A 10,575-nucleotide genomic window follows, 5' to 3' on the forward strand; every position below is an offset into this window, starting at 1 on the left:
ACATCAACATTTTCTTTTTCCTCCCTTTTTAATGAAACAAATGTGATATTTATAAAACAATAAGAAGCTGAAAGGTTGAGAAGGCGCTGGTCCTTCTCCAGGGTTTCACCGGACTTAATGACGGGTGCCAATACTTTTGCAAGCAAGGGTTTGTGCTTTTGTTTTATTTATGAGGACACCTGTTAATCAGCTGCTTAATAAATCAGTGTTTTGAACTACCTCGCACCCTAATAAGTATTGGCACCCTTCATTTAAAATAACATGATGGGTCCCAAGGAATAAGTGTTTTTACATTTTATTTCTTTAACAGAGGAACAGGAAACCGAGTCCCTGTGGAATGAGAGCAATTTAAATATGAGACGATTGATTTGTATACATACTTTAAAGAGGCCATCATTTGTCAACAAATTGTGTACCAATATTTTTGAACTAGGGGGTCACGGTGGCTTAGTGGTTAGCACGTTCCCTCACACCTCCAGGGTTGGGGGTTCGATTCCCACCTCCGCCTTGTGTGTGTGGAGTTTGCATGTTCTCCCCGTGCCTCGGGGGTTTCCTCCGGGTACTCCGGTTTCCTCCCCCGGTCCAAAGACATGCATGGTAGGTTGATTGGCATCTCTGGAAAATTGTCCGTAGTGTGTGTGTGTGTGTGTGTGAATGAGAGTGTGTGTTTGCCCTGTGATGGGTTGGCACTCCGTCCAGGGTGTATCCTGCCTCGATGCCCGATGACGCCTGACATAGGCACAGGCTCCCCGTGACCCGAGAAGTTCGGATAAGCGGTAGGAGATGAATGAATGAATATTTTTGAACTGGACCTTTGGTGAAGGATCTTTCCTAATCCTATAGAGGTGTGAAATGATGCAGTGACTTTATGGCCTTATAATGTTGATATTTCTTAATTGCATGACATAAAAAATCGATTACAAATAAAAAGAGAAGATATTTGCTAAGAAAAAAATGACATGAAAATAAACTCCACTTCCTCCAGAACATCCAGCTTTAATCTTCACACAAAAAAAAAAACGAGACATAATCAGCAGACAGCAAGATCAGGACCATCGCTCTCGGGTTCCACGTCGTCATCGACCTCGACGAGACGGAGCTTCAGCTGAAACCCTTAAATCTGTGGACAAAAAAGTCATTAAACTTGACATATTCACTCTAAAGTTTCTGTAGGGTTTCAATCTATATTTTTCGAATAAGGCTTATGGCACATGTATGACATCTTAATGAACCTTCATGCCATCTAACATAAGCCTACATGAACATTAATAAAGCCTTATTCCATGTACGTTCTGATGGAAGGAGACTTGCCCATTCTGATTCAAGTCAAGTGATGTGTTTGTTGACATAACACCTTTATGTCAACAAAGGTGTTATAACACATTACCAGTAAATGTATGTTTTACAACACCTTTGTTGACATAAAGGTGTAACACATGCATTACCTTGTTATACTGAATCATTAAATATAATTAAAATGTAATTAAAAAATGTAAACTGAAAAAATTAAGCTGTTCAGATTCTCATGTAACAACATTGACATTGGCATGAATAGCTGTGTTATAACACTGACATAGTGATGGTTTTAACAGTCATAATACTTTAACAACAGGGCTAAGTATATTTCTATTCTTAACTATTGAGTTTACTATTAATAAAAGTGTTATGAACACTCATGACAGTGCTATAATTTGATAATAACAGTTTTATGTAGATTTGCTTTATGTTTCAACACCGTACTCCTACATGAACATTCATAAGGTCTTATTCCCGCTTCTTCAAACACTTCTGTAAACAGTCGATGAATCAGTTATTATTGTTGTTAATAATAATGTAATAACTTTATTACTTTGTATCTAAGTGAGTTTTATATAATTGGAGTCATTAATAATTAATAATGAAGCAGTTATGAATACCTATGACAATGCTATGACACTATGATTTATTCTGATGAGTTATACATAATGCTTACATTAGAACATCATGACATTTGAGTCTCATAACAGCATTGATTTAATAAAATTTCCTTCAGTCTCCTGTAATATCATCCAAATGGACATGAATAGCTGCGCTATAACACTGTTGTGACATAGTGACAGCGATCATTAAAGGACACAGCAACAGAGTGATGTTTTTGTCTTGCTCTAAATTATATAATGAGTTAAATTTAATGTTAATGTGTTTTATGTTGTTATAATCACTTATGACAGTGCTATGATACCATAATGACAGCGTTATGTATGTGCTATATATTATTTCACGCCACAAAGACTGAGTTATATCCTTCTCGTCATTATGCTCTGTCATGACCTTCTAATACATGTCATAATAAGTCACTTAGGTCACTTAGAGACTGATTGAAAAGTGATGAAAGCTTTTATGTCTTCTGATGCCTGCAGGAATAAGCCTTTATGAATATTTATTAAGGTTCATGTCAGCTGTAATGAAAGGCTTATTCAGGGTTTGTGTAGCTCTATGAACACTGACACTCACATCAGTCTTGGCTTCTTTTTGAAGCCTCTTATCTCTCGATTCCACTCGGTGAGCTCTGGAAACACACACAGGAACTTTAGAGGAACTTTTTCAGAATTTCTGCAGAACATTTTTAGGACGTTTTGTGTTTCATCTCAACCCTTTGTCTAATCTTTTATCTTCTCTTTAACTCACCCGAGTCTGCGTTTCTGCGGCCGAACAGACCGACAAACACGTCGCTCATGTCTCCTGCAGATGCAGAACATTTTCAACAATGTTTAACCATTGAGTAAAAGATTTCTGATATTTACACAGGACAGAAACACCTACGTTTCAGTGGCAGCTCTGCAGTCAGACCTGTGGAGGAGGAACAGACTGATCAGAATGCAGGTGTGACATCCCTCAGTGTCCTTTAAACACCAATCAGACAGCAGCGAGACGCCGCCAGTTTAAACTGTTCAGTTCTGCAGCAGTGACACAAAGGATGAAAAACTAAACACATGGCAGGTTAAAGCCTTACAATGGACAGATAAAGCCCTATAATGGACAGATAAAGCCCTAGAATGGACAGATTAAGCCCTAGAATGGACAGATTAAGCCCCAGAATGGACAGATAAAGCCCTAGAATGGACGGATAAAGCCCCAGAATGGACAGATAAAGCCCTAGAATGGACAGATAAAGCCCCAGAATGGACAGATAAAGCCCTATAATGGACAGATAAAGCCCCAGAATGGACAGATAAAGCCCTAGAATGGACGGATAAAGCCCCAGAATGGACGGATAAAGCCCTAGAATGGACAGATAAAGCCCCAGAATGGACAGATAAAGCCCTAGAATGGACGGATAAAGCCCCAGAATGGACGGATAAAGCCATAGAATGGACGGATAAAGCCCTAGAATGGACGGATAAAGCCCCAGAATGGACGGATAAAGCCCCAGAATGGACAGATAAAGCCCTAGAATGGACAGGTAATGATCGAGTGAATAAATGAGTAAATAAATGATGAATTTACTGCTTTTACTTACCGAAGCTCCTTTTACCCATGAGGCCAATGAAGCTGTCGTCATCCATATTATTATACCGTCTCACCTCTCGTCCTAAAGTGTCCTGTAACACACACACACACACACACACATGTAATAGTTATAATCCAGCTTAATTAATCAAACTAATTTATCTTAATAATTAAACAGATCACATGACTTCAGGAGTAAACCTTTATATAATTATACCATATATTACTACACAGAACAAAACCAACAGAAAGTAAGGTCTGAGCTTCCTACCTGGTGAAGGTGGCAGGATTTGCAGGAGAGCAGCAGCAGGAACAGAGTGTGGATCAGGAAGCTCCTCATGTTCCTCCTGTTCTTTACTGCATCCTACTGATGAGGAACTGCTGCTGTTTATAGCTCTCGCTCTCCGTCACATCACGCTCTCCAGCTCCTGAGAGAGTTCACGTGTTTCATCGACACTCAGCTGGATAAACAAAAAGAAAAACAAACAAACTTTTTTAACCTTTTACTGTTAATAAATTGTCCAGAAAGTGACTGAGGAACATCACAACACCTTCATTAGAAATAAAAACAGAATCTATGAATATGTTCATTTTATCTAAATTAATTATTTGCGTTGGCTAGAATCTGAGAGTCTGAATATTTCAACAACAGCATAATAACTTCTATCCCTTCAGAATCTCTTCATTATCTCTTCATTGCTAAAACTAACACGTTAGCAAGTTAGCAAGCTGATTAGCTTTATCGTATCATTTCTCTGGCTAATGTATCCAGGTGCATGTGATTAGCCCAAAGCTGTTGATGCTGTAGTGTTTTGACATCACAGATTGATCTCACATAAAGCTCCGCCCCTGAAACGCTTCCATACATGAGCACTGAAAACTTTTAAATCCAGTCCTGCTGAATTTTCACTACCAAAAGTATTCTCACTAACATCAAGGCTATGACGCATGCTGGTGTTAGCATCATGTTCAGAGTTACTCATGTTCCCTTGGCTGATTATGTGATTTACAGTTTTGTAAGCCCCGCCCCCTGTCCTCCATCTCACATTTGTAATCTGCCTTCTGGTACACAATGGGTTAGGGTTAGGTTAAGGGTTGTGGTTTAGGGTTAGGGTTAGGGTTAGAGTTAGGGTTAAGGTTAGGGTTAAGGTTAAAGTTAAGATAAGGGTTGGGGTTTAGGGTTACAGTTAGGGTTGGGGTTGGGGTCAGGGTTAGGGTTGGGGTTAGGGTTAGGGTTGGGGGTAGGGTTAGGGTTAGGTTTTTGGGTTGGGGTCAGGGTTAGGGTTAGGGTTGGGGATTAGGGTTAGAGTTTAGGGTTGGGGTTAGGGTTAGGATAAGGGTTGGGGTTTAGGGTTAGAGTTAGGGTTAGGGTTAGAGTTAGGTTAAGGTTTTGCGGTTAGGGTTAGGGTTAAGGTTAAAGTTAGGATAAGGGTTGGGGGTTGGGGTTAGGGTTAAGGTTAAAGTTAGGATAAGGGTTGGGGTTTAGGGTTAGAGTTAGGGTTAGGGTTAAGGTTAAGGGTTGGGGTTTAGGGTTAGAGTTAGGGTTAGGGTTAAGGTTAAGGGTTGGGGTTTAGGGTTAGAGTTAGGGTTAGGGTTAAGGTTAAAGTTAGGATAAGGGTTGGGGTTAGGGTTAGAGTTAGATTAAGGGTTGGGGTTTAGGGTTAGGGTTAGAGTTAGGGTTAAGGTTAAAGTTAGGATAAGGGTTGAGGGTTAGGGTTAGGGTTAAGGTTAGAGTTAGAGTTAGGGTTAGGGTTAGAGTTAGGGTTAGAGTTAGCTCTGACCCGCATCACTTCTGTCACGAAGAATGGTTCAGGTTCATTACCATGAGCTAAAATCTTTCAGTGTGTGTGTTTTACTTTAAGCTAACGTTACATACTAGCTATTAGATATTAGCAATGCACTGAAATTTCAGCTACTGAAAACTTTTGGTTGATGGCAGATTTAAGACCTTATACATAATATTAATGACAGTTAGAAAGTTATTACGCATCTGAGCAACAAATCAGCAGCCAAGTCAAGTCAAGAAGCGTTTATTGTCATTACAACCATATATAGCTGTTGCAGTACACATGACATGAGACAACGTTTCTCCAGGATCAGGGTGTTACATAAAACAAAGACAGGGCTAAGGACATGTAAGGTGTCTTAGCCACATAAAGTAAACACACACTTTGAGTCTAACCCTAACCCTAACCCTAGGGGCATATCTTCTCTCCACTGTCAATCACAGTGAACTTAGCCAATCACAGGCATGAGCTTGTGTGTGACACAGAGGACAAAGTGCGTGCATTATAACCTTCACTGTCTCCTGGATGGAATTGGAGAAAATCAGGGGGAAAGATTGAAAAAAAAAACATCAATTTAAGCGGTTTAGTTAATGAATAAATCAGTAATATAAAATGTATTGTTTTCTTATTGTTTTTTACTTTCTGAGACTTCACTACTCTACAGGTTATAAAGCAAAGATATGAATCCAGTTAAATAAACATAATCACACACGTTATCATCATCAGGATCATCGTCCGGTTTTCAGATGAGGTGAAACTTTTTCTAAGCCACAGTTGATAGTGATATCGCAGAACGAACACAAAGGGGATGTTAGCTAGAGAATTCTTTTTTAAAGCACACGTCATACATCTGTCTCACTCAGATAAAGTCCTGACGGTGAGACGGTGAAGAACCTGTGAGTTTGTGTTGATAACGCTGTGAGACTGACAGATACCGAGCGAGGCTCACTGTAGCGCCTTTAATCATATGTGTGAGTGAGAAAAGCAGCACTGTGTAACTTCTGGGAGGCTCAGGGAGTGTGTGTTTGTGTGTGTGTGTGTGTGTGTGTGTGTGTGTGTGTGTGTGTGTGAGAGAGAGAGAGAGAGAGAGAGAGAGAGAGAGAGATCGTCTGTTTAGAACTAATTCTTATTACGTGGTTTTCTACATCTTTTATTCTTACAATCTGTAAATACTGAATAATTGTATAAATGTGTATTAATCATGAATAAGTTAATAAGACTTTATAATGCCAGGATTCATAACTGAACAGATTGCAATCCTATGCATTAAGAACGTTTTATGATGCATGTGACTCTACACCATATATGTCAATAACACTTCATAAAGTATGCACAAGGCTTAATAATGCTTGGCATGAGTTTGTAAACTGTCTCATGCTTCTATAACCAGTTATGTAGCATTTGAAGTGAGATTGTATTCATTGGAAGTTATAATGCATGTTAGAAGCCTGTGAAAGTACACATACATTTATATCATGTTATGTAGCATGAAAAAGAGTTTATAATGCTTGGTATAATGATAAAATATGAAATCAAGATGATATAATTAATTGTTATTAATCTAAATAAGGGGGCACACGGTGGCTTAGTGGTTAGCACGTTCGCCTCACACCTCCAGGGTCGGGGGTTCGATTCCCACCTCCACCTTGTGTGTGTGGAGTTTGCATGTTCTCCCCGTGCCTCGGGGGTTTCCTCCGGGTACTCCGGTTTCCTCCCCCGGTCCAAAGACATGCATGGTAGGTTGATTGGCATCTCTGGAAAATTGTCCGTAGTGTGTGTGTGTGTGTGTGTGTGTGTGTGTGTGTGCCCTGTGATGGGTTGGCACTCCGTCCAGGGTGTATCCTGCCTCGATGCCCGATGACGCCTGAGATAGGCACAGGCTCCCCGTGACCTGAGAAGTTCGGATAAGCGGTAGGAAATGAGTGAGTAATCTAAATAAGAACAAAGAATGAAGTTATATCAATTCATAAGATGTTATGTAGCATAGTAAAGACGTTATAATGCCTCATTGTATTTATCCTCATTGTATGCTTTATAGCAGATTTAGCAGTTATATGGTGTTAAAAGTGCAAGGTTGTGAAGCCTGGTGGTGGCAGCATCATGTTCCGAGTTACACTCGGCCTCTTTGGTGCTCCTCTGAATAATCTCCTTGTTACAGATGAATCAGACATTTAATTTTTTTTATGATGGATGAAATGTCGCTGAGCAGGAAGTAGAAGTTAAACTGAACTCTAGCTGATCATTAATGTTCTAGAACTACAGGTTCCTCATTATGTCGCTTTGTAGAAGGCAACATTCTGTTCGAATATTTCAACGTATAAAAATGTAGAACATTTAATGTGGCCTAGGGCTTTCGAGCACATGCACCAAACTCGGATATGTTGTAGAACCTGGTTGGAAGTTTGTTGCTATGACTTTTCTGAGCGATCCGAGTACCAGTACTTCCGGTACCGGGTCTCAAATTGGCATGTTTTTCCCATAGACTTCCATTATAAAATTTAGAGGTTTATAACTCGGCAAGTTTTCGAGCGATTTACACCGAACATGGACAGGTTCTTTAGGACCTTACTCCGGACAAAGTTTTTATTTCGGAGTTCCGGCGGAATTTTCGGTTTTCCCGTAGTCGACGGTCGAACATCCCATAGACTTGAATAGGGAATTCCAAAAATTCCTCTAAGCTCTCACACACACAATACATCCAACATTAAGAATTGCATGTGCTGTTCTATGCAGTATAATAAGTAGAATCCCATAATGACTGCAGTATTGACATGAAATGTACAAACCCTCAGTAGCCACTTTTTGCCAAAAGTATTGGCACCCCACCGGGTATTCTGGTGCTGTCACTCGACTCGATTAAAAATTTGCACAACATGGACATGTGACATATCAAAACACTCAGCACAATGAGGTGAGCTGCCCCACGGGTATTACTGACAGGTCATAAAAACATCAGGAAGGTTTTCTGCTTTTCGGTTGGTGAAAAAACTATAAAAATGATAAATCTGCAATTAGCTAATGGGTTTGGTTCCAGTTTATTAAACACACAGATCTTTTTCCTGCCATGACGTATTCATGTTGTTTAGTTAAATCTCTACAGTGCAATAAATAAGAGAAGAAAAGGAAACAATAAGAGGAAGTTTCCACAGTAACATCTACACATTAGCTTCATGTTTTCTCTTGCAGCATCAGTAACTGCTGAAAATTGCTTCTGGGAGGTTTGCAGATTTATGCAGCGGTTTGAGACTCTGAACATATTAGACTGCGATTAGATCACGATTTAATTGCTGCATCTGGAAATGAATTGTGGGTCTGGATGTTTCATCTCCCAGCGGGGTGAGGATAGATTTACGATCTGCTGTAAACCACCAGTGTGTGTGTACGTGTGTGCGTGTGTGTGAGTGTGTGCGTGTGAGTGTGCATGCGTGTGTTTTTTTGTGTGTCTGTGTACGTGTGTGCGTGCGTGTGCACGTGTGAGTGCGTGTGTGTGTGTGTGTGTGCGTTTGAGTGTGCATGCGTATGTTTTTTTTGTGTGTGCATGCGTGTGCGCGTGTGAGTGTGCATGTGTGAGTGTGCATGCGTGTGAGTGTGCATGCGTGTGTTATTTTTTGTGTGTCTGTGTATGTGTGTGCGTGCGTGTGCGTGTGTGCGCGTGTGAGTGTGCGTGTGTGAGTGTGCATGCGTGTGAGTGTGCACGTGTGTGCGTGTGAGTGTGCATGCGTGTGTTTTTTTGTGTGTTTATGTACATGTGTGCGTGCGTGTGCGCGTGTGAGTGTGTGCGTGTGAGTGTGCAGGTGTGTGCGTGTGAGTGTGCATGTGTGTGTTTTTCTTGTGTGCGTGTGCGCGTGAGTGTGCATGCGTGTGTTTTTTGTGTGTGTTTGTGTACGTGTGCGTGTGTGTGCGCGTGTGAGTGTGTGCGTGTGAGTGTGCAGGTGTGTGCGTGTGAGTGTGCATGTGTGTGTTTTTTTTGTGTGCGTGTGCGCGTGAGTGTGCATGCGTGTGTTTTTTGTGTGTGTTTGTGTACGTGTGCGCGTGTGAGTGTGCATGTGTGTGTCTGCGTGTGTGGGTGCATGAGTGCATGTGTGTGCGAGTGTGGGGTACCAATACTTTCTGCAGCTCAACAGACGAGCTCAACATTTATTAAGTGTCATACAATAAGCAAAAGTACCCAAGAAAGAAAATGTAGTCTTCATCCTTGATATCCTCCTCTCTGAGTCGTGAAGTCTCAGTTCCTCTAACGCTTCTCTGCAAGTTCCTGCTTCCTCACACGTGTCTGTTTCCTGAGACGTGTCTCGCCGCCGCCGTGTGTTCTGGGCTGCTTACTTAGTGAGTGGGCACCTTAATGATCTCTTCACACGTCTCCGTGATTCTCCAGGTGCCTGAACCTATGTTTAGAACTCTCTCAGTGAGTCAGAGGTGATGGTGTGATACAGAAGGAATAAAGGTGACATAGTGTCATGAATATGAGGTGAAAATCTCTAGGGGTCACTTTATAGGTTCTCATAAAGTCGACTCATAAAAGTTAGGGTTAGGGTTAGGGTTAACCCTAACCCTAACCTAACCCTAACCTAACCCTAACCCGAGGAACATCACAACACCTTCATTAGAAATAAAAACAGAATCTATGAATATGTTCATTTTATCTAAATTAATTATTTGCGTTGGCTAGAATCTGAGAGTCTGAATATTTCAACAACAGCATAATAACTTCTATCCCTTCAGAATCCCTTCATTATCTCTTCATTGCTAAAACTAACACGTTAGCAAGTTAGCAAGCTGATTAGCTTTATCGTATCATTTCTCTGGCTAATGTATCCAGGTGCATGTGATTAGCCCAAAGCTGTTGATGCTGTAGTGTTTTGACATCACAGATTGATCTCACATAAAGCTCCGCCCCTGAAACGCTTCCATACATGAGCACTGAAAACTTTTAAATCCAGTCCTGCTGAATTTTCACTACCAAAAGTATTCTCACTAACATCAAGGCTATGACGCATGCTGGTGTTAGCATCATGTTCAGAGTTACTCATGTTCCCTTGGCTGATTATGTGATTGGGTTTAGGTTAGCGTTAGCGTTAGCGTTAGGGTTAGAGTTAGAGTTAGGGTTAGGTTAAGGATTTTTTTTTATGATGGATGATGGATGAAATGTCGCTGAGCAGGAAGTTGAAATTAAACTGAACTCTAGCTGATCATTAGTGTTCTTTCGGTTGGTGAAAAAACTATAAAAATGATAAATCTGCAATTAGCTAATGGGTTTGGTTCCAGTTTATTAAACACACAGATCTTTTTCCTGACATGA

The 10,575-nt window shown here is 40.7% G+C and overlaps 2 protein-coding genes across 7 annotated transcripts in view; one reads left to right on the top strand and one right to left on the bottom strand.

Moving 5' to 3' along the window:
• Position 1, top strand: part of c1galt1lb (core 1 synthase, glycoprotein-N-acetylgalactosamine 3-beta-galactosyltransferase 1, like b) — a 7,934-nt gene extending 7,933 nt beyond the window's left edge. For all 6 annotated transcript variants that reach the window (XM_027174087.2, XM_027174092.2, XM_047813777.1 and 3 more), the window contains one exon: position 1. This exon is cut by the window's left edge and continues 1,854 nt beyond it. The gene's annotated coding sequence lies outside the window, so the exon portion shown is untranslated.
• Positions 2-745: 744 nt separating this feature from the next.
• On the bottom strand, positions 746-4,507 carry tac3b (tachykinin precursor 3b). Its single transcript, XM_047813779.1, has 6 exons — positions 3,761-4,507; positions 3,500-3,581; positions 2,803-2,829; positions 2,668-2,721; positions 2,494-2,548; positions 746-1,120 (listed from the first exon to the last, which is right to left on the bottom strand). The coding sequence occupies exons 1-6, from the start codon at positions 3,827-3,829 to the stop codon at positions 1,102-1,104; spliced, it is 306 nt and encodes a 101-aa protein (XP_047669735.1). The 5' UTR covers positions 3,830-4,507; the 3' UTR covers positions 746-1,101.
• Between the last annotated feature and the right edge of the window lie 6,068 nt (positions 4,508-10,575).

The sequence above is a fragment of the Tachysurus fulvidraco genome, chromosome 5 (genome assembly GCF_022655615.1).
Source record: "Tachysurus fulvidraco isolate hzauxx_2018 chromosome 5, HZAU_PFXX_2.0, whole genome shotgun sequence".
NCBI lineage: Eukaryota > Metazoa > Chordata > Actinopteri > Siluriformes > Bagridae > Tachysurus > Tachysurus fulvidraco.